Raw genomic sequence first — 23,245 nt, 5'->3', positions numbered from 1 at the left:
TGGATAGATGCATGCGGTAGCCCTGGCCCTTTTCATGTTTGGGGCGGAGTGACACCCCCTCCGCCTTAGGAGTCCTGCAGTCTGTAGACATCTTGTTTTTGTCAGGCAGAAGAGTCATGGCATTTGCCTGGAATGTTGGGAATAATGTAGCCTGTTTGGGGGAAGTTCCTTGGTTCATTGGTTCGTCCATCTGTCTGTCCATCCATCCATCCATGCAATAAATATTTACCTGACTCTCTCATCACCCTGTTTATTTCTTTCAGAGTCCTTATCATTTCATGAAATTATCTCTTGTCTGTGTTTACTGTTGTCTACCTCTTCCATCTGGAATGTAAGCGCCCAGAGGGCAGGATGTGACTGTCTTGTTCACCTGTGTCTCCAGCGAGGTCACTCTGCCCCTTGGCCCCTCCGCTGTGCTCTGGTGCCAGAAAGCGCCCTTCCAGGCACAGCCTGGACACAGTGTCTTCCGCTGGCCGGGTCCCCCTGGGGCGGCAGGGCTGAGGGCTGCTGCTTCTCTGTGCTGATCCTTTGTGCCCTCCCCCCCCCAACAACCAGGTCCTTGTCCACATTGGCTTCCTGACGGAGGAGTCTGGGGATGTGTTCAGCCCGCGGGTGCTGAAGGGCGGGCCGCTGGGGGAGATGGTGCAGTGGGCAGACATCCTGGCTGCTCTCTACGTCCTGGGCCATGGCCTCCGGGTCACGGTGTCCCTGAAGGAGCTGCAGAGGTGAGTGCCGGGGAAGCGGAGGGGAGGAAGGGGAGTCCCTCGTCGCCCGGGAGCTTGTCGGATGGAGACATTCCTAATTCCCTCCTCCGGCTGCTCAGTCTGCCTCCTGCCCTTCCGTCCTCATCGCTGATGCCTAGTCATTTTGGGGACTGCACCAAGCGAGTGTATTTGCGTAGTGCTGTTCAAACAGGGTCCTGGTCTCCATCTCGGGGCTACTGTTTGTGCTCAGGGACTGACCACTACTGGCTTGTGGAGTTGAGCCATGTCGCGCAGATGGGGTCCCCTCTGCCTGCTGTCCTGGTGGACTTGGTACAGCCTCAGGGGGCCTCTTCTGGAACGGGGCTCCTTCCTGGGCCTGTTCTGGGGGTTGGGGGCCAGGAAGACCTGGAGGGTGGTGAGGTGGGCCGGCGATGCCTACCCCTTCCAGTGCTTGCCTTTCCAGGGTCCCTCTGGTATTGTTGGAGGTGGGAGACTAGTGGTTAGAGTGGGTAGGATTGTGTGTGTGTGTGTGTGTGTGTGTGTGTGTGTGTGTGTGTGTGTGTGTGTGTGATGAGGTTTATTTTAACCACTGTATCTGTGGGATGTAGAAATACGTAAGATTTTTCTTCTTTTATTTAATAATATTTATTATATGATATTTGATACATACAAAAATATATGTACCGTATGTCATGAAGTACAAGAATGGAGTGATCGCCCGTGGTTCTGCCACCCACCTTTAGAATGAGAATGTTACCAGGGCTCTCATGTTCGCCTGGGACTCCTCTTGCCCATCCCTCTGTCCTGCCCGCCACCCCCCACCCCCACCCCCGCCCCGGCCCTGGAGGAAACCTGGAACTTGGATTTTGTGTTTATCATTCTTTTGCTTTTTATTATTTATATATTTATTTATTTTGGCTGGCCGTGCGGCATGTGGGATCTTAGTTCCCTGACCAGGGATCAAACCCCTGCCCCTTGCAGTGGCAGCTCAGAGTCCTAACACCTGGACTGCCAGGGAAGTCCCTCTTTTGCTTTTTTTAAAAAAAATTAGTTGTTTTTTTTCAAATTCATGTATCAATAAATAATATATTGTTTAGTTTTATTTTCTTTTTCTTTTCTTTTTTTTTTTGCGGTACGCGGGCCTCTCACTGTTGTGGCCTCTCCTGCTGCAGAGCACAGGCTCTGGACGCGCAGGCTCAGCGGCCATGGCTCACGGGCCCAGCCGCTCCGCGGCATGTGGGATCTTCCCGGACCGGGACAGGAACCCGTGTCCCCTGCATCGGCAGGCGGACTCTCAACCACTGTGCCACCAGGGAAGCCCTTATTTTCATTTGGTTTGAGCTCTGTAAAAATGACATCTGCTGTCTGTAGCCTCCAAGACTTGTTTTCTCCACCTATTATTAGGTTTTAAAGATTTCTCCACATTGCTGCCTGTAGCCCTATTTCATTCATGTTCAGTGCTGTATGATATTCCATTGTGCGAATGTACTATAATTATTTATCACTTTTTCCTGTCTGTGGACATTTTCCCCTGTTTTTACGAGTTATTATTTTTTTAAATTTTATTTACTTTTTTGGCTGCATTGGGTCTTCCGTTGTGTGGTCTTTCTCTAGTTGTGGCGAGCGGGGGCTACTCTTCATTGTGGTGTGTGGGCTTCTCACTATGGTGGCTTCTCTTGTTGCGGAGCACAGGCTCTAGGCATGTGGGCTTCAGTAGCTGCAGCCCACGGGCTCAGTAGTTGCAGCATGCGGGCTCTAGAGCACAGGCTCAGTAGTTGTGGCGCACGGACTTAGTTGCTCCGCTTCATGTGGGATCTTCCCAGACCAGGGATCGAACCCGTGTCCTCTGCATTGGCAGGCGGATTCTTAACCACTGCACCCCCAGGGGAGTCCTTTCCAAGTTATTTTGAATGATGCTGTGGTGGACATTTTGTACATGTCACCTGGTGTCCTTGGATCAGAGTTTCTCTTGGGTATAGACTGAGTTTTTTCTTTGGTATAGACTTTGGTGCACAGTTGCTGGGACTTAGGGTGTCTGAAAATTCAGCTTGACAAGAAAATGCCAACTGTTTTCCTAAGTGACTGTACCAGTCCAGTCCTAGCGTGTGTAGGTTCCCAGTGGGATACATTCTTACCTGCATTTAGTGTTATCGGACTTTCTCGTTAGGGGTGTGGAGTAGTGTTGTAGTATCTTGTTATGGTCTTAACTTGTATCCCTGACAGCTGATGAGGCTGAGCAGTTGGTTATATTTTTGGCCCTCCTTGTTTCCTCTTGATGAAATGCCACTTCACGTCATTTGCTCACTTTTCTGCCGTGTTTGTCTTTTCCATATTGAGTTGGAGGAGTTCTTTATATATTATGGGTATAAATCCTGTGTATAGGATATGTGTTTTAAAATCCTCGAAGGCTAATTTGTGGCTTGTCTTTGTAATTGCTTTATGGTCTTTTGTTTTGTTTTGTTTTAAGGAACAGAAGGTCTTAATTTTAATGTAATCAAAGTTATCAAATATTTCCTTTACGGCTTGGGATTTTGTGCTTGGTGAATGTCTGTTCCTTTCACTGGCATTGGGATAAGATTGTCTTCACTTTGTGCCAGGGCATAACTAAGGAAGGCCTCTGAGTTGTTCGCCTGCAAATGAACTTTTCTCCATCAGCCCATCAACTTACTCTCAGGTGGTTTTCAAGCTAGAATGTGATTCCGCTCCAGAGCCCTCCCACCAGCCGGATGGTCTGTTGGTTCTAGAAGTCTTTCTCTTTTTCTGATTGGCATTTTGTCCCGACCACGAGTGCTGGTGCTGTATAGCGTGGAAGTGTTGGAGAGAGGAGGATGCTGATGGGGACAGAGCCATCGACACTCCTAGGTCGACAGGGCCCAGGGGGCGCTGGTCTCGGGCAGCTAATCAGCCTCTGCAGTTCTCCCCTGAGGCTTAAAGTCTGCCAGTGACTCAGGTAGAACTTCTTGTGACCTCAGTCGGAGAGAGCGTAGGGGGAGAGGGAGGCTGAGACTGGGGTGTGCTTTGAAGGTTTACATCCCCATGGCTTGAAATTCACCCCTCTGGAGTCATCCTTTTAAGTTGATGCGCTTGTCTCCAGTAGGCCTAGTAAAGATGGTAAGTGTCTTCAGAGGGGAACGGAACATGTAAGTGTGCATGTGGAAGAGGGTCCGCTTTGAAGGGGGAGAAGGCGACAGGGACCGACGAAGGGGCTGCATGGTTGTGGCAGCGTTGTGAGGCCCATCCCAGGTCGGCGGTGGGGAGGGGGCAGCAGGTTCTGGGGAAAGAGGTGCCGCCTTGAAACGGCACCTCTGCCCCATCTGTTTGAATGTCACCAGAGTGGGAAGGAACTAGGCCGGGAGCTGTCCCCATATGCCGGTGCTGAACCGTCAAACTAGCTACCCGGTGCCGGGAGAGGGAACCGGCACATCCCTGTGGCATTTCGTCGTCAGACAAGCTGTTGCCACTGTGCGGGCCATTTCAGAGCGGTGTGCCCTCTCGCTGCCCACCAGAGCGCACTGCTGCTCGCTGAGCTGTGCCCGGCCCTGCTCCCCCCGATCCGAGGGCTCAGGAGATGTGTCTACACTGTGTGTGGAGCAGAGCACTGCAGAGGCAGCTAACATTTGCAAATAATGAAAAGAGGCATCTCTCCCTGGCCTCAAAGCTTCCTACGGGGAAACTCAGATGGGGTGGGGTGGGGGCATGGGGAGGGAGGAGAAAAGGGACCCGAGGTGTGGGACACCAAAGAGGTCTTAGGCCACTTAGGATGGCACTGCCAGTGCCGTGGGAAGCCAGACCTGCCTCAGGCAGAACAGCAGGCAAGGGTCGGGGGACCCTTGTCCCCTGGGTCACCAGAGACCCCAAGATGCAGTGGGAAGAATCCTGGGGGTGGGGACTGTTCAGAGCCCTCATCCCAGACTCTGCCACATACAAGTCCTCTGTCAGTGTGAAGCATCCTTCTGTCAACACCACGGACCCAGCTCCACCTCAAGGGTTAGATGAACTCACGTTTATCAAACAGCGCTGAGCTGGATTCCTCCCTTCTGACCGTGCATCTTCTGGGGCCAGAGAGGTGAGAACTTCCTTCCTTTACTGCTCCCTCAGGGAATGGGAAGGCTCCCGTGCATTTGGACAGCCCAACATCACACTTAGAGAACCGTCCTTCTGTCCTTCCGTGAGAGAGAGCAGGTTATGGCAAGTCTCCCTAAGAGGCAGGAATTTAACTCAGCTGTTCTGCTTCTCAGCCCGTGCTGGGGTGTCTCCTCTTGCAACCTGGACCCTGAGTCTTTACCTGCCCAGAGCACTTCCTCTTCCTCTGGCCACCCTGGCCCGGCTGGAGCTGAGCCTATGGTCAGTGAGGTTGCTTTTGCCCATCACAGGGCCCGAGCGGTGAAGATGGGGGTCACTGCACTTGGGAGGCCCTGAAAGTGAGGCCCTGGTGAAAAGTGCCAGAGTCTGAAATATGCCCCTGCTGCCATTTCTTTCACTCCACACATGCACCCACGTGCGTGCGTGCACGCCCCTGTACACAACCACACATGCACACCCCTGTATGTGCACACCCCACGCATGCACACCCCTGCACACCCCTGCACATGGGCGCACGCCTCCACACACATGCAAACACACACCCTTGCACATGGACACGCACATACCCCGTGCATGACATGCAGCCCATGGCACACACATGCACACACGCACACCCCCAATGCACACACGCACACACCCCACAGAGAATCCATATCTTTCCACCAGTGTGTCACTTCCCGCCAAGCCTGTACGGGTCTGAAATTCCCAGAAGCAGGGGATCTAGGGAGAGGTCGCCCCACCTCCGCTTGGCAGTGTGTTAAAGGGGCAGAGGCCCAAGGCTGTGCCCAGACAGCTCTGCCCTTGGCTCCCTGTGGGGTGTAGGTACAAGCAAAGACTCTTGCCCAGACAGGGCAGAACTGTGTAAACAGCTCAGTCACCTCAGGAAACAGCCTCAGGAAGACTCTTTCTAAATCTGTTAGCAGGTACAATTTAAAACAACTAAACGAATAAAAATTGAAAAAAAGAAAACCACCTTCCGCAGGAGACAGCACGCTTGTATCTATAAAATTAGCCACGCCCGCTGTGCTGGAATTCGTTTCAGGTGCGATTCTTAACCCTGGCTGTAGCCAAGCTGCCTTAGAAATACACCGACCTTTGGACCCACTCTTGGCGTCTCTGATTTAAGTGATCTGGGCTGGCGCCGGGTATCAAGTCTTCAAAGCTCCCCCAGGCAATGTACGATCTAATGAGCAGTGACGGTTGGGAAGTAGGAAAGTTGAGGCTGTGGCTTTTCAATGCCCCCCCGCCCCGCCCCAAGTCTGGGTAGCAGGATAGCTGTGGGGTTAGGACATTGCAGAATGTGTGCATGGTCCCGAGAAGTAGGATTAGGGCCTGGGGTAAGGGCTCAGCGCCTTAAAGATGTGTGGCTTCCTCCCGAGCCTGCATTTGCACACTCAGAAGCACCAATGTTGCCCTTGGTTGCAGGGTCGGGGTCAAGTGGAGGGGCAGGCCAGGCAGGTACTCCTTGGAGGTGGCCCAGGTAGCGGGGCCTCTCGCAGCCCACCCAGGACATCCGTGCGAACCTCTGCCCTGGAGTGTACTTCATGCCACGCCCTTTCCTGGTGACAGCTGTCGGCTGGGGCTATGAGCTCCTCAAACTGATTCTTTGCTGGGACCACCCGGACGCTGCGTACATGCAGGCCTTTCCTTGAGTGGAGATTAAAATACAGATGTGATTTAGTTTGCTAAAGTTGCCATAACAAAGTACCACAGACTGGGGGGGTTTAAACAACAGAAGTGTATTGTCTCCTAGTTCTGGAGGCCGGAAGTCCGAGATCAAGGTGTTGGCAGGGTTGCTTGGTTCTGAGGGGGTGAAGGAGGACCTGTCTCAGGCCTCTCCCATAGCTTCTGGCGGTTGTTGGCGATCTTTGGTGTTGGTTGGCCTGTGGAAGCATCACCTCCATCTTCGCCTTTATCTGCACATGGCATTCTCTCTGTGTATGTGTCTGGGTCCAATTTTCCCCTTCTTATAAGGACACCAGTCATATCAGATCAGGACCTACACTAATGACCTTATTTCAACTTGGTCACCTCTGTAAAGGCTCTACCTCCAAATAAGGTCACATTCTGGGGTTTTGGGGGTGTGGCGAGGGGTGCACAGTGCAACCCATAACAAGACGGTGACCATTTGAACCTAGAAAGGGTTTGTGGGCAGAGATACCAATGAATACAGGCATGGCACTGCCGTGGGTTCTGCGGGAGGCGGGATCATCTGCGGACCCCACCTCCCAGCCTTGTGGAGCTGTTGCATGCAGGTGGCACCAGGGTAACGTGAAAACAGGTCAACGGGATGTGAAGGTAATCCGAATTCTGAGAGTCGCAGCTTGGGTCCTGCCATAGAGCGTCTCCCTGGGCTGGCAAAATGCCCCTCGTGGGGAAGACCGCAGGACCAAGATGCCGCCTGTACATTTGTGCAGTTTATTCACAGGTGTTCATGGCAGATGTCTTGGCCACTGACTCAACGACGAGGCCGGACGGATGAGCCGCTTTTCTCTGCTCCTCGTGTTTTGGTGTTTTAATTAACCGACTCACTGGAGTGATGTTTGGGGCAATGCACAGAACCCACATCTGGCTTTGCTGCTGCTAGTTGTTTCCGGGGTGAGAGCGGTGGCGTGCAGGGACAATGGGCCCTGATCAGACTGCAGCTTGGGCATGTCAGACAGTCCCGCCCGTGCCTTGCGCGTGAGACGGGAGGAGAGATGAAGCCAGAGCTCCCGTCAGCTGCATCTGAGACATCCTCGTGGATGCCCGGATCCACGGTGGGCATTTTAAAGTGAAGCCTTTCCCTTCCTGCCTGCCCAGAATTGGCTGTGCTCACCCATTTTATCTGCGTAATTTCAAGCATCATTAATAGTACATTGGCATGAGGAAAAATTACCAAGCTCTTCCTCCCTCCATGAGTGAAATTGGGTTTAGTAGAAAATTAGTTGACTTAACTGGAAAATAATGAAAGTTTGAGAGGAGAATGTTTAAATAAGGAGGACGAGGATGGGAAGCTCGGCTGTGTAGCCCCGGCCCCTGTGGAAATCGGTCTCCTGGCATTTTTGTTTGTTCAGTGTTTGTTCAAGGGAAATACTGGGGAGGGTCCCCGGAGAATGACAGAGGCTGGGACCACATCCTGTCCCTCGTGCTCAGCCCAGCTTGACCAAGCTGCAGCCAGTAAACCCTCTGAGGAGCCAGTCCAGGCAGGCCTCAGGGTTTGAACCCATTCAGATCTGTCTGTGACTGGCTCAAACTGGCCTGAACTAGCCAGCTTAAGGCAGCCACTGGGGGGATGGTGCTACCATTCTCTGGAGTGGGGGGAGGGGAGAGAAGAGAAGAGCACTGATTTTGGGGGGCACATGGGGAAGACCTTGAATCTGGGTTTAGACACGTCGAATTAGAGGTGCCCACGTGGAGGCAGCTGAGTGATGGGCTGCGGGGGCTCAGAATGGAGACAGCATCTCGGAGGCCGCTGGTAACTGAACACACGCGTGAATAAAATTGCCAAGTGATAGGGGAAGAGGCCTGAGAGCAAAGCCTTAAGAAACAGCAACACTGAAAGGCTTCTTGGGGAGAGAGGTGCTGGCAGAGGGACTGAGAAGGAGTGGGCACCCATGGAGAAGATGCTTCTAGAAGGAGGGTGTGGCCAATGATGTCACATGCTCACAAAAACTAAGAAGGAGACTGCAAAATGTCCCCGGCATTTGGTCACCTGGACGTCATTGTCAACCCTAGAAAGAGCCATTTTGGTTGAGTTGTGGGGACAGAAGCCAGAAATTTGTGGGTTGTGGAATGAGGGGGCTGCTGAGGAAACCAGCAGCGAGTTAGCTTCTTCTCCAAGGAGTTGAGCTGTGAGCGGGAGGAGAGAGAAAGAGAAGTGCGGGGACAGTGGAGTCGTAGATGGTGTGTGAGTTTCTTGGGGCTGCTGAAACAAAGTACCACAAACTGGGGGATTATTGTCTTCCAGTTCTGGAGGCCAGAAGTCCGAAATCAAGGTGTCGGCAGGGTTGGTTCCTCCTGAGGCTGGTGGAAGACTGTTCCATGCCTCTTCTAGATGCTGGGAGCCTCAAGCTTTCCTCAGCTTCTAGATGTCTGTCTTCTCCCAGTGTCTTCACACCATCTTCCTTCTATCGTGTCTGTCTCTGTGTCCAATTTCCCCTTCTTGTGAGGGCACTAATGACCTCACCTTAACTTGACCATCTGCAAAGACCATTTCCAAATGAGTCACATCCCAGATACTGGGGCTAGGACTTCAACATCTTTTGGGGAGAATACAATTCAACCCATAACAGGGTTTTGCATGTTTATTTTTCAAGATGGGAGAGTTGTAAGCATGTTTAAATGCTGGTGTGAAGGAGGAGGAGAAGGAGGAGTTGAAGCCACAGGAGGGAAGATAGTATCATGCATGGTGGCCCAAGAGGATGGCCCCCAGGAGGAAGAAGAGGCAGGATGTGGTGGGGGCACCGAGATGGGGCTACAGGGATGGAGGCAGGGGTTGCATCGTGCCCACTGATGCTTTTTATTTTATCTTTGTTGTAGGAGGGATGAACATCTGCTGGGAGTGAGGTGGAGGGGGTGGGAGGTGTGAGGAGAGTGGACGAGACCAGAACACCCTGAAGGCCGCCCCGGATTTGTGCTGTGTTAGCCCTTAACAAAGAGATTTCAACCAAATATGGCAAAATCTTATGACTTGACAAGGCTGGGAAGTGGGAGCACAGATACTCATTATATCATTGTATTATTTTCTATAACTTTCTGGATGCTCAAAATATTTTGTTGTTCAATCCGAACGGGGGGGAAGAGCTGCATCCAGCATCTGCTTGGCGCTTAGCAGACCCTGGACACAGTGGTTCTTTCTCCCCCACCTATTCCCAGAGGAGGCGTGAGAGGCAAATGACTAATTTACACTAAAACACTGCATCCCCTCTCCCTTCTGGTTTGTTTGTTTATTTGCTTTTTTGGCTGTGCCACGTGGCTTGCAGGATCTTAGTTCCCAGACCAGGGATCGAACCCATGCCTCCTGCAATGGAAGCGTGAAGTCCTAACCACTGGACCGCCAGGGAATTCCCGCCTCTCCCTTCTTTTGCCTTCTTCCTCCTTGGGTTCCAAGGAGCCTCACTGGTCCCTGCCTTTCATCCTTCCCCGGGATCCAGGAGGGATGATTCCCTGCACCTCCCCCTCCACGCTGCTCTGAGCCACAAAGAGTGGGAGTCTGTCTCTTGCAAATCAAGGCCCCTAAGCCTTGACCTTGGCCCGAAAGTGTGACCTCACGGATGTAGTGGCCGAGGCGCCTTTTCCAGCTCCGGCCTGGTCCACACTGGGGCTGGGAGGTTGTAAAGGAAGAGTGATTTAAAAGAAATCACAGGCCCTCAGGAAAGGTCCACGCAACCCAAGTGGGGTGGGGAGAACTTGGGGGGAGTCAGAGAAGAAATGAAGAGGAGGGGTGGCTTCTGAAGGCTTTTGAAGGAAGTTGCTAAGGAGGTGGGATTCCTTCCGGGGGGCGGCGGGAGGGAGGCATCAGTACATCTTCAAATCTGAGGAGCCATGTGTTCTTGTAAACAGAGGTGGGGTCCTGAGCAAGGGGAGGTCTTGTCCCATGGCGGCTGGAGAGGTGGAAGGCGGACAGTGGGATGAACTTCCTGGAGACTGAAGTACCCCCCACAGGAGGGATAAAACTCCACTGTCTGGGCTCAGAGCAGGGGCAGGGCCGGCCTGGGACTCTTTTCATTCCTAATGAAGCTGGCAGAAGCATAGGATGGTACGAATAACCCCTAGCACTCCTTCTGACTTCCCCGAAATCATAAAAGGGCCCCTGGGCAAGAGAGGATTTATCTTGGGAGCCAGACTGTTCTGGAACGGACCCAGATTACCCTACGGTTCGTGGCGGCACTCCAGGGCTGTGTCTTTTCTTTAACCTGAGTCCCCCACGGGGCTTGTTCCAGTGGGACTGAGAGCAGAGTCTCACCCATCTTTGTTTCCTCCATGGGTTGGTTCCTCACAAAGGTTTGTGGAACTGGATAGAACAGCGAGGGCCCCTAGGACCTGAGAATCCCCAGAAGAACTGAAAACCAACATCCCAGTGGCAGGCCCCACCCCAGAGCGAAGAGGTGGCACCTCTGGGACCGACCTGGCCATCAAGAGCCGACACGGGCTTCAGTGACCCTCACCTGCACCCGGGCCTGAGAGCCACCTTCACTGAAATCCTGGCTTGGACGAGAGAAGCCTTGATTCACGCGCAGCGTTCACGTGCATTGTTACATAAATGGGGGAAGGAGGCAGGGGACAGCCAGAGGGACGTGTTCCCTGCCCGGCGGCCCCCAGCGAGCTGGAAGAATGAGTCTGTCATTTCACCCGGCTCTCCTGGGAGCAGCAGCCATATTTTTAGCCCTGAGTTTGCTTACGAGGAGGGAACGCTGGGGAAGAAAGTGTCGGCTTTGGACCACAGGCCCAGTGCGGGCCGCCCAGTGCCGGCCGCCCAGTTCCATTTCCGAATCCTCCTGCCTGTGTTTCCTTTGGGCTTTGGCCAAGGAGTGGCTTTTCCTTTGAACTCCCTTTTCCTCTGAGCCCTGACTCCACTGGGGACCTGACCGTTCTCTTTAGCTGTGATCCCTGACCCTCCGAGGGCCCTGGGACACCTGCCTTTTCAGGAGACGGAAGCTGCGGGTGAGCCCATCGTGAGGGCTTCGCAAGGCTGCTTTCGTTGGCTCAGGAAGGTCAGCTCAGGCTGGGCAAGAGAAGAAAACCCTGCAGGAGAATTTAATTCCTTCCTTGTTAGTGATCCTAACCTACCTGCTAAAGCAGCTCGTTAGAAGGCCAGTTAACTTTCTGGGTTTATTTCTCTGTGGTCCTCACGCTCTGGGGAAGGGGCGGCAGCCGCTCTAACAATGGCCGTGAGAGAGAGACGGGGTCAATGCCTTAGTGCTCAAGGGGTGGGCACCGGACGGGGTCAGAGGGCTAGCAGGCCCCAGAGGAGACAAGGGTCCTGGGCTGCCCAGGTGGGGTGCTCCCAGTAATGAGATGGAACCAGGGAAGCTGAAGTTCCCCACGGGCACTTAGCGCCTGGAGGCAAAGATCTTTGAGGCTTTGTAGGATTCTTTTTAATTAGGTCCATCCCACACAGAGAAGACAGAGAGGGAGAGAGAATAGTTTGTTCCAGAATTTGAGCACTACCTGGAGAGATTATTTCTAGCCACAGACCAAAGGCACAGGGAGAAATAAAACTGGAGAATTTTTAGCCTAGAAGGAGCCGTGGAGGTTTGTCCATGTGTCATGGAATGGGAGCGGAGGTGGACACCAGAGCGATTCCGTGTCTGCGCGAGGTCACCCAGCGAGCTCATGCTGCAGCTTTGCGCCCAGGGCTGCTCTTCACCGTGTGGAACTCAGCATTTTGATTCCTAGCTGAGGTTCGTTTTTGTTTTCTTTTGGGCGTAGATTATATTTTTTTCTCTGCCTTGTCCCATTTGCTCATTCACCTTCTGATCTTTTAGCAAAGAGTAACAGTCACCCTGCTTTGGCTCTTTGCTGAGCCCCTACATCGTGGGGGGCCCTGGAGAAATGGGGACACGGGTGCCTTTGGGAGACAGAGTGCTGGGCGTGTACTTGTGCGTCTGGGCACGGAACCGTGAGTGTGGACAGTTTGGTTTTGGCTCTTAAAAAAAAATCGTAGTAAAGTACGTACAACGTAAAATTTACCATCTTAACCGTGTGCGGTTCAGTGACGTTAGGTTCGTTCACAGGGTTGTACAGCCATCCCCACCATCCATCTCGAGCCTTTTCCCCTCCCCAGACTGAAACGGTCCCCATTAAACCCTAAGTCCCCACCCCCCACTGCCCCTGACAGGTTGGCTTTCAAGGGTGGATTAATCTGGGTTGGGCACTGGGACCAGACGACCAGGTGACCTGCAGAAAGGCTCTTTTTCCCTAGATCACTCCTTCCCCCAGCCCCTTCATCTGTATTTAGACTCCCACTCAGGTGGCCTGGGGACATTTGGAAATTCATTCCAACCACCCAATTTGGCAATTCCACGGAAACTTCCCAAGCATTGTGGGTGGTAGTGGGCGGGCAGGGGAGGCTAAGTGGGTGCATCTGAAGCCCCTTTGTGCTGCTTGACCCCCTGTCACCAGGGCCATGGGGGTGGGGAGGCTCTGTGAGCCCCTCCCGACACAGTCCTGGGCTAAGAGTCGGAAGAGAAGTGAACTTGACATTGGAATTAGGAAAATGTCTGGACAGGGGCCTTTTGAGGAGTCAGCACGGAAGGTGGAATTGTACAGCTGAGCCTCCCTGGGCACCTTTGTCTGAAGGTTGTCAAGAGACAGCATTTTTCAATTCATGTCACTGCTCCAACCAACCACTTAGAGTAAAATTGCCCATAAAAGTGAACTTAAATTACAAGTGATAAAACCACAGCCCCCTCTCCCCTCGGCTGACCCCCTGTGCTGTCCTCGGGACGAGCTAAGATTCCTTGTGACAAGAGTAGTGAGGAAGCTTCAGACACATTTCCAGTGAAGTCACCGTGAATTGAAAATCTTTGTTTTCTAGGGCTGGGGGGACTGTGGGTCTCTTTGTTAACTCCTCCTGGGAAGAGGACCTGCCGTCTCTGGACCAATTTGTCTCTCCTCCTCTTCTTCCTGCTGTGATGTCCTTTTGGGACCCGTGGGGCCACTTGTGTCCAGTCCAGGCCAGGAGGCTACTCAGCTAATAACCCTCGGCGACGCCCATCAGCCCTGGGCCCCTCTCACTCACCCACCCCCTCTCTCCTAACATGCTTTTCTTGACCATATTTTCAACCTTTAAACCAGTTCTTCCAGGGGTGGGGGGATGGCGGGTTCCCATGGTTCATTACCTTGTGAATTCGTTCATGAACACAACAGTACTTATTGGGTCAGATCCTGTCCCAGCTCTGGGCTTTCAAAGATAACCTGGCCCTGCCCTGGAGGGGCCCTGGTTGTGAGCAGGTGACTCAGGGCAGTGCAGAGGGATGGTGGGGAGGGGAGTGGGATGCTGGGGCAGGGGGATCGAGGGAGAAGGGCGTCTCACTCTGACCAGAGGTCCAAGGAGGGCTTCCTGGAGGAGGAGGCAAGGTTTGAGTCCAGGAACAGGAGGTGAGAAGTCTCTGGAAAGGATCGGATGGAGCCAGGGATGACTGACCAGGTTGACATCATGGAAAGATCTCTCTAGAAAAGAGTCAGGCAAGAGAGGAGGGAGGCAGAATGGAGAGGAAATTATCTCAAGATTCCAGCTGAAAAATGACCGTGACCTTAAGTGAGGCGTGTGTGTGTTGGGTGTGGGGATGGGGTAAGGAGTTGCCGGATTTGGAAATTCAGAAGGTGAACCTGATGACTAAAGTAATAATAATCAACGGAACCTTCACTCTCCTTGCCCCACTCGATCCTACCAGGAGCCCCGTGAGGTAGGCTTTTTTTTTTTTTTTTTTTTGCGGTACATGGGCCTCTCACTGCTGTGGCCTCTCCTGTTGCGGAGCACAGGCTCCGGACACGCAGGCTCAGCGGCCATGGCTCATGGGCCCAGCCGCTCCGCGGCACGCGGGATCCCCCCGGTCCGGGGCACAAACCCGCGTCCCCTGCCTCGGCAGGCGGACTCTCAACCACTGCGCCACCAGGGAAGCCCAAGGTAGGCATTTCTATTTGTCTTTTGCTGATGAGAAAAATGAAATCCCTAGAGGCTAGTGGCCCCTCCAAAGTTAGCAACAAAACTGGGACTGGGGCCCAATCTCTGCTGGCAGCCCGGGGCTCCAATTTCAGGATGTCACTGTGGTCCAGTGACCCACCATTGTGCTGTCTGATGCCCGGTGGCCCTGGGGAGGAAGGAGAGCTCAGTGGGTGGGAGTGTGGGCGCTGGAGCCCACTGCCTGGGCTCCAATCCCAGCTCCACGCCTTCCTGGCTGTATGATCCTGGGTAAATGACTAAACCTCTCTGTTTCCTAATCTGTAAAGAGGGGAGCAGGATGGGAATGGGTCTGATCTCATAGGGTAGCTGCCCAGATGAAAGGAATTGAAGAATCGATGAGTTGAAAGCACGTAGAATGGTGCCTGTGTTCAAAATGGTAGCCATGAAGGTGAGGAAGACGACACAGGCTCTAGGAAGTCAGTGTGGGGTCATTTTCCCAGGAGAGGGCTGTGACTTGCTTATCTGGCCTCTCAGTGGCCCTGGTGTCTGGGTCTGGGGCCAGGGGTGGGGTCAGGGTTGAGGCAACCAGAGGAAGCGCCCATGACTCTGTTGGCACCACCCATGGCCACAGAGGGACAACATGTTGCCTGGTAACCAGCCAGAAAGGCAGTGTGGGAAAATCAAGCATGTGACTGGTGCAGGTAGCAGCAACTAGACCCACCTACGGTTTGTATTTTCAGAATCGTCTTAATTTTCCCAGACCCAGATTCCATGAGGGAGGAGCAGCCACCCGCTTCCTCACTTCTGCAAGAGGAATCATCACCTTGTCTTTCTATTTTTGGTTCTCAATTGAGTGGAGGAAGTGGGGAGGGGGACCAGGGTCTGTCCTAAACCCGGAGCTTCTGTAGCCCAGGGCAGAAATGATGCTCCGTCTGACTGGAGGGCTTTGGGCTGTGGGAGGCAGCCACACTGGAAAGAAAACAGGGATCCTACAGAGGAGAATGTAAAGCCTGCTCACCACTTAAAAATACCACCAAATAGTGCATGAAGTCTCCAGGCTGTGGGAACTGTTTCCTGTGATGGCCCCAGACCCCTGGGGTCCTGGGCTTATTCCCCTTTGCTTTCTGAGTAATTCAGCAGAAAAGCTGAATAAGCACGTCCTGCCTGAGAAGCCCTGGGTTTGAGAATCCTGTGTGGCCGTCTGGTTGGAAAGAGGGGCTCGTTGGAGGGTTGGACGGGTGGAGACAGGGGTGGGGGGGTGCTTGGCCATTTTTAAGTTTATAGATAAGAAACGGGGAGAAAATGGTTATAAGATTTTTGCACTCCTCTCTCCCCACTTAGCAGCAAAGGTTCTACCACTGGGGGAGCCAGCGTGGGGGAGCTGCGTGAGGCTGGGTGCGCTGGCGGGGGGAGGGCATGCCCTTCTCTGCCGGCCACAGACCAACCCCTGATGCCTTGATCCCCGTCACCCGAAGCTCCCCGTGACATCTTTCCATCATGGCCTTGTCATCAGGTTATCATCAACATCGCTGAAAAGGCCGCGTTAGGGCAGTTTGCTCAGCGGACGGTGTTTACCGAGCCTCTGTGGGTGTCTTGCTGAATGTGCGCTCGATAGTGCAGAGGCGTCCAGGTGCTACTTTCCCACATGGCTTGAATTGTCTCAAGGAGCTGGAGAGGCGACCCAGGGAACTGATGATAACTGTGGCCTTTTGCCATGTGGATCCCTGAAGGGGCTCACTGGGAGGTCTCACGGATGCCTTCCAACATCTGGACCACGAATCCGAGGGAGGCGGGAATGGGGGAGGTGGGCAGCTGCTGGGGGGCTTCCCTGGGGGCCGACACTACTCTCTGCCTGGCTCAGCCGCTCAGTACAGACTGACTGAGTCATTCATCTGAAAGCCGCATCATCTCTGCAGCGGGTGTGTAGTCAGGCTTAGCAAAGGCTCCCGGATGGTGGGCAGGGACATCCAGGACAAAGTTCACGCTGGCACTGTGGGGGCCAGGCAGGGGGCTTTGAGCCCGTCTCCAGGGAGGTGGACTGGGCAGATGGGAGGCCGTGTCCTTCAGGCTCCAGTGAGATGCTCCAAAGTCTCCACCTGGGTCACCAGTGGCAGCCCTGTTCCCGTATGAAAGCCTGCGAGTAAGTGACCCAGCAGGCAGGGTCTGCCTGTGGGGCAGGGCTAGGCATCTCCGTGGGCCAGGAGCCAGTCAGCAGCACGGGGCACAGGTTTGGGGACCCTTCAGCCGCTAACAGATGCTGAAGCTGCGCTGGGGACCTCGGCAGGTGTTGATGGCACCTTGTGAACATTGGGTGCAGGTGCCCCCTCTGGGTGGACACAGCCCTGCAGGGATCAAGTTTGTGCAAATTAACAGAAGGTGCTCTTTCCTTCTGGCAGGTAGCCCAGGCCAGGAACAGTCTTGGCAAGCTAGCCGGGGCTGGATCTCAGTCCCATTTGCCCCTCGTTGGAGTCTCTTGTGCAGTGAAAAACCTATACAACCGTACATGGCTGCCCTGTTTGCTTCCTCTCCAAGAGTTCGCCAGGATTCATGCACTGACCTCACTTTCCTTTACAGTGTTCTCCCCGCCACTTATTCTGGGCTATAGGAACAAGGGTGGGCTCCAGGTTCCCCCAAGGCAAGCCTGTTTGGGAAGAGGGCTTTTTGCTGTCTGTGGGTCCCTCTCGGGGCTCAGACTCTGAAGGGTTCTTCTCTCAGTAACTTAGGGGTGCCGCCAGGCCGGGGGAACTGCCCGCTCACCATGCCCCTGCCTTTCGACCTCATCTACACCGACTACCACGGCCTGCAGCAGATGAAGCAGCACATGGGACTCTCCTTCAAGAAGTACCGGTGAGAGGGCAGCGGGACTGTGGTGATGGCCCATGGCAGCCCCCTGGGTCTGGCTGCCGGCTGGTCCCCAAGGTGGGGGATTGCACTTTCCCAGGTTCCGCGGTGGAGAGAAGGCTCCCCTCCCCCACTGCCTTCCTTCTCTGACAGCTCTGCCTCCTGACTAAGGCTGACTCAGATGACAATTAATAAACCACAGCCAGGCGATCCAGGCCCCTGCGCTGCTGGACAGGCTGGGGGGCAGGGTCAGAGCTGATCCAGATGGAGGGGGCAGAGGAATTGCAGGGAGTGGTGGAGGGGAACAAGGCAGGTAACGGGGCGTGACCTCTGTGGGTGGGGACCCAGCAGCCCCCCACCCCGACTCCCTCCTCCACCCCACCCCCTCCAGGGCAGGAGGAAGGCCGATGCCATAGCTCTGTCTCTCTGCAGCCAGCCGGGTACGGGGTTTAATTTAGCACAGAGAGCCCTGCTGTTTATTACGTTTGCTCTAGTCTCATTGACTATCCCACATGATTTTATTAGGGGAAAAAAACGTGACAGGCAGCATTATTGTTTTTATTATTAATGCATGTTCTCCGTGCACTGGGGGCCTCTTCCTGCCATTCCCGCCTCTTCCGGGGCAGGAGTGCCGACCTCAGCAGTCTGGACAATTCTGGGTCACCGGCAAGGACTCTGGGTGAGGGAACTCCTTGTAGGGGCGTCTGAGTCTCAGCGGTTTTCTTCAGGTGCCCACTCCGGGGTGGCCCAGATGGAGGGAGAGTTTCTGGGCTTTGGCCCATTGACAGCAGCCTCAATGGGCCAAAGGGTGGGACAGAACCTCCTCCGGCTGGGAGGCCCACCTGAAGTGGCCACACTTGCAGGAGACTTTGAGGCACGATGGGCATGATGGGCCCGTGGCAGTGGCTGGTCCCTCTGAGACCCTGATCTTCTGCATCTCAGCCTAGATAACCCCGGCACATCCTGCGGGTGTCAGGCTCCTGGGCAGAGGGACTGTGGACCCCCTGCCCAGGAAAGTAGAAATCGTACAAGTGACCCCTGGGGCAGTGGGGAGGGATCCCATTCCAGGCTGGGCCTCCCCTTCTAGGCTCCCTTGGGGCAGCTGTAAAAACTGACAGTTTCTGAGTTAGTGGTCCCTGGTTCAGGTGTATCATTGAGACCCTGAGACAGTTATCCCCATTTCACCAATGGGGAAGCTGACCCAGAGAGGTTAAGGCACTTGCCTGTGGTCACACAGCCAGCTAGTGTCTGAGCCCAAGCCCTGACCACACATCACACTATCCTGACCAGCCACCTTTGGGTTACAGAGCCCACGGCTGGCACAATCCTAGCCCAGGGAGACACAGGGAGGTTGGTGACCCTGGTTCCTGATCCCGGGGGGGTGGACAGGTGCCGCATCCGGGTCATCGACACCTTTGGGACGGAACCTGCATACAACCACGAGGAGTACGCCACCCTGCACGGCTACCGGACAAACTGGGGCTACTGGAACCTCAACCCTAAGCAGTTCATGACCATGTTCCGTGAGTGTCCGGCTCTGGGAGGCGGTGGGGGCCTCTCCGAGGTGGCCCGGGAGGAGGCAGGCCCCATTCCTTCCTCTCCTTCCTTTTGGGGCCTGTGCGGGGAGGCGGGGAACACACCCCCTTGGCGTGTCCCCTTGGACGGGAAAGCCTTGTTCCCCTCTCTGCAAATGTGTGAGCCACAGAGGAAGCCTCTGGGCTGTGTAGGGAGGGGGCAGCCTGGGTGCCGGGCGGGGGGGAAGCATGGTGACCTTTCCAACACCCAGAGGACGCAGCCTTTGTCCTCCTGGAGCACACGTTGCTGTCTTGCTCTCGAGAGCGGCTCAGCAGAGGGTTCCAGAACAAAGAGGGTTCCATGGCCTTTGAGAAAGAGAGACATTCCAACGTGGAGGGAGACTTAAGTGAGTGGCGAGGGGGCAGCAGAGGGAGGCTTTCTAAGCAGAGGGAACAGACGTAGTGAAGATGGATATGGAAAGAACGGAAGGTTCTGGAAATGCAAATGCTCCGGGAGGCTCCAGCGTTGGGGATAATGGGAAGTAAGGCTGGGGGGTGGGGTGGCTGGGGCCCCTGTGGGTGACGGACTTCGGGCAAGGGATGCCATTCAAGCTGAGCTTTCGTGATTTTTTAAAAAAATTATTTATTTATTTTTGGCTGCTTTGGGTCTTCGTTGCTGCGCGCGGGCTTTTCTCGAGTTGCGGTGAGCGGGGACTACTCTCGTGTGCGGGCTTCTCATTGCGGTGGCTTTTCTTGTTGTGGAGCACGGGCTCTAGGCGCGTGGGCTTCAGTAGTTGTGGCTTGCGGGCTCTAGAGTGCAGGCTCAGTAGTTGTGGCGCACGGGCTTAGTTGCTTTGCGGCATGTGGGATCTTCCCAGACCAGGGCTCGAACCCGTGTGCCCTGCATTGGCAGGCGGATTCTTAACCACTGGGCCACCAGGGAAGCCCGCTTTCGTGATTTTTAATGAGACTTTAAAATATATACGCACTGACCTCCCCTCTTACATGCAGCGCGCTGAAAATAATTTAACCTTTTCTTGACAACTCGGGGCCAATGCTCTATCTCTCTGGCGTGGGGCCTGCCCTGCGGGGCCGGCAGAGGTGTGCGGAGCCACGTCCCCTGCTGAGTGGCCCCTTCTCCTGTCGCTGTTTGGTGTGGCGCCTTTTCTCCTACTTGGGAGACTGTCAGCTGTCACTTTTGATCGTCGTCAAGCTATCTGCATCCAGCAGCATCTTGGATGTCTAATTGGCGGCTCTTTGAAGGCTGTGGGTCAGAAAGCCGGATAAGCGCCCTCGTTAGGATTGTCTCTAAATTAAGAGTGAGCTTGGTTCCAAGCAGGGTCCCGAGGAACTTGCTCGTAAGTAAAGTAGCTGATCTCTGCTGAGCCTGGCAAATGAATGCCTCCCTTTTGGGTGCTTAGGGACTCCTTTTGTATTACTCTGCAGGTTCTAGGCTGTATTAGAGGCAGACAAGATTTCTGAATAATACAGGAGTAATGGCTTGATTGGATCCCAGAAGGTTGGGAAGGTGGGACGTTTCCTTGGAGCCCAGATGAGGAAACTGAGGCCCAGAAAGGTGGAATGTCCTGTCTGAGGTCACATGGCTCTGTGGGGACCAGACTCCCTCCCCATAGCCCATTGCAAGGTTGTATGAGGCTTCTCCAAGAGAAGAGTGACTGTCCTAACAGGTCATCTGGTGGCATTGTGCTCCCAGCAGAGTGATTGAAGTGGGATGGGTCCTGAGGAGATTTCTGGAGGGAAAGGAAGTGGGGGTGGGTAGTGGTGGTGATGCTGTAGGCTGTGGAAACAGCATATGTCATAGCAGAGCAGAAAAAATACCATTGAGGATCTGGGAGCAGAGGGGTGGGGTCTTTTAGCAAAGATTCCAGAATTTACATTGGATATGGTAATTCGAGGTTCATTGTAGGTTCTTGAGCTAGGGAATATCATGGAGAAATTTTTTTTTTTTTTTTTTTTTTTGGTCACGCCGGGCAGTTTGCGGGATTTTAGTTCCATGACCAGAGATTGAACCCAGGCCCTTGGCAGTGAAAGCACGGAGTCCTAACCACTGGACCTCCAGGGAATTCCACCCCCCAAATTTTTTGAGATACATTATTCTGGCAGACTGCAGATGGCCAAAGGGACAGTGGTAGAGGACGGGGAAGCAGGAGATGGGTTAAGGGCCCTCTGTGATAATCTACACTGAGAAAATGAGGACTTGCCCTGGGGTAAAACCCACTGGATCTAGAGTTCCAAAGCTGGCAAACTCCTACTCATCCTCCAAAACCCCATGTCAAATGTCTCTTCTTTTTACTGTCACTTTCACTGATCACCTTATCTATTCCAGGCAGAATGTTTTTATAACTCTTCAACTTAATTCTGTTAAAGCATATATTGAAATAGAGTTATTTGCTTATACATTTATTTCCACTGATAGATTATGTATGAATCACTCAAAAAGGAGCCACTGACTGATTTATCTTTATTTCCCTGGAGCCTATCAAGGTCCTCAGAAAAATGTTAATTGACTGAATCAATTAAAGAAAGAGAGAACAAAAAACAGACTTGCCTGTCTTAATGATATACCAAGTCCAGGAAGGAATTCATGAGCAGACCTCTTTCCCCATCTATTGATAGCTGGTTGATTTCCCCAAAGAGCTAACTGCCTTTGCTCTTTGCTCTGGCTGCCTCTCCCTGCCTTGCCCTGTCCCCAGGAGCTCTTTGCTTAATGGTCCCTGATATTTCAGTTGGTTGCAATACTTCGTTGTCCCACGCCCACTAGTTTAGCTAATTGTTCTAAACCTGTCCCTTCTGGTGGAGTTGGTGGAATGAGATTTTCTTCATCTCTGAGAATAGGGAGGAAATGGCAAACGGGAGAGAGACCTGGGTGCAGCCCCAGCTAGAGCCAGAGGGTAGGGACAGAGGCCAGGGTGGGGCTGGGCAGGCAAACTGGGTCAGGGAGGGTCTGGTCTGCCCTCCTGGGGCCTCTCCCTGGCCTGGCAGAGCCTCCTGAGACAGGAGAGCTGCCTGAGCTCTGACCATCACAGAAACAATTCCAGGCCTCCAGGGCCCCCCTTATGCCTCTGAAGCCCTAGAGGAGAGATCATTTAGTTCTGCAGCCCGTCCTTATAGTGGTCGGATTTTCAGACTCAAGAACCCGTGAGCTTTCTGGGGCACTTCGGCAGAAAACCACCACCTCTTCTATGGTACACCAGATACTGATTATAAACTTTGTGGGTATGGAGAGGGGTGGGTAGACATATTGTGTTAAACCTACACATTTGATTAAAGTATGCATCCCAATTTCAGAACTGCTAAAATGTGAAAAAACGTGCATCTGAAATGAAGAAACAGGGTATTTGGCATCGGGGCTGTTCTGGGAAATCAAGGGTGTTTGGCTGTTACCAACCTACTCCCCGCAGCCTCTCCCACCTGGGAAGGTAGAGTAGGTTTAATTGGGTTCCATAAGCACTCTATTCAAGGTCCTCTACGTGGAACGGAGGGATCATGTGACTTGCAAATGGCTGGCACTTGTGCCTACACCTCTACCCTGCCCCGGCAGACAGGGCTAATCAGTGACATTCCTGCAGCGTGGCCAAGGAATTGGAGCCCTAGCTGAAACGCATTCCTTGCCCCTGCTGTGCTCGGTTCTGGGAGGTGAGGCAGGGTGCGATCCGCGCTTTGCCGGAGACCTAACCACAGTGGATGGGGCCACAAGGGAGGGCACGTGGACCCCAGAGAAGGCTTCTGGGAAGAGAGGAGGCGATGTGTGAGTGGGGCCCTGAAGGGGAATAGGATTTTCTCATCCTGGAAAAGGGTGGTGGGCGCTCCAGGCAGAGGGAAGGGCAGGGCAGGAGCTGGCAGGTGTGAAAGGGAAGATGTCCGTGCATTTGTGAGCCAGCCGGCCGGGCGCTCCCGTGTGCCGGGGACACAGACAGCTTTTGCTGTCGTGGGGCTTAGATTCTGATGATAATACACAACCAAGTCAATATATACTATCACATCTGGTCAGTGAGTGCTGGGACAAAAAATAAAGCAGGGAAAGGAGACAGTGGGATTGGGGTCAGGAGAGACCTCTCAGCAGCGCCTTGTGAGCAACGGGCTGCGTGGAGAGAGGGCTGGGTAGGTGGTGAGAGATGCCATGGAAGGGGGCCAGGGCACTGATGCTCTCCCCGCCCCAAACAGGACCCCTTCCCTCCCAGCCCCCTTCCCCATCCTTGCCAAACAGGGAGCCCTCTGATGGGGCTGGGCCGGGTAGACCCAGGGTGTGCCCTTGGCTGCCTGGTAACCCTCTTCCTGACCTCGTGGTCTGGCCGCAGCTCACACCCCGGACAACTCCTTCATGGGCTTCGTGTCCGAGGAGCTCAACGAGACGGAGAAGCAGCTCATCAAAGGCGGCAAGGCCAGCAACATGGCCGTGGTGTACGGCAAGGAGGCGAGTATCTGGAAGGTGAGCCCCGCTGAACGCAAGCACCAGCCCTCGGCCCCCAGGG

General features: G+C 53.9%; 1 protein-coding gene across 1 annotated transcript in view; it reads left to right on the top strand.

The window, feature by feature from the left end:
- The window catches only part of MGAT5B (alpha-1,6-mannosylglycoprotein 6-beta-N-acetylglucosaminyltransferase B), a 67,625-nt gene that overhangs the window by 27,036 nt on the left and 17,344 nt on the right, over window positions 1–23,245 (top strand). The window contains exons 8-11 of the mRNA XM_033847391.2: window positions 556–725; window positions 17,113–17,244; window positions 18,628–18,761; window positions 23,072–23,202. Coding sequence (XP_033703282.1) covers window positions 556–725; window positions 17,113–17,244; window positions 18,628–18,761; window positions 23,072–23,202 — 567 coding nt within the window. The remainder of the gene's footprint in view (window positions 1–555; window positions 726–17,112; window positions 17,245–18,627; window positions 18,762–23,071; window positions 23,203–23,245) is intronic.

This window comes from Tursiops truncatus, chromosome 20 (assembly GCF_011762595.2).
Source record: "Tursiops truncatus isolate mTurTru1 chromosome 20, mTurTru1.mat.Y, whole genome shotgun sequence".
Taxonomy (NCBI): domain Eukaryota; kingdom Metazoa; phylum Chordata; class Mammalia; order Artiodactyla; family Delphinidae; genus Tursiops; species Tursiops truncatus.
The sequence above is the reverse complement of the archived record's forward strand: the minus strand, read 5'-3'. Positions and strand labels throughout refer to the sequence as shown.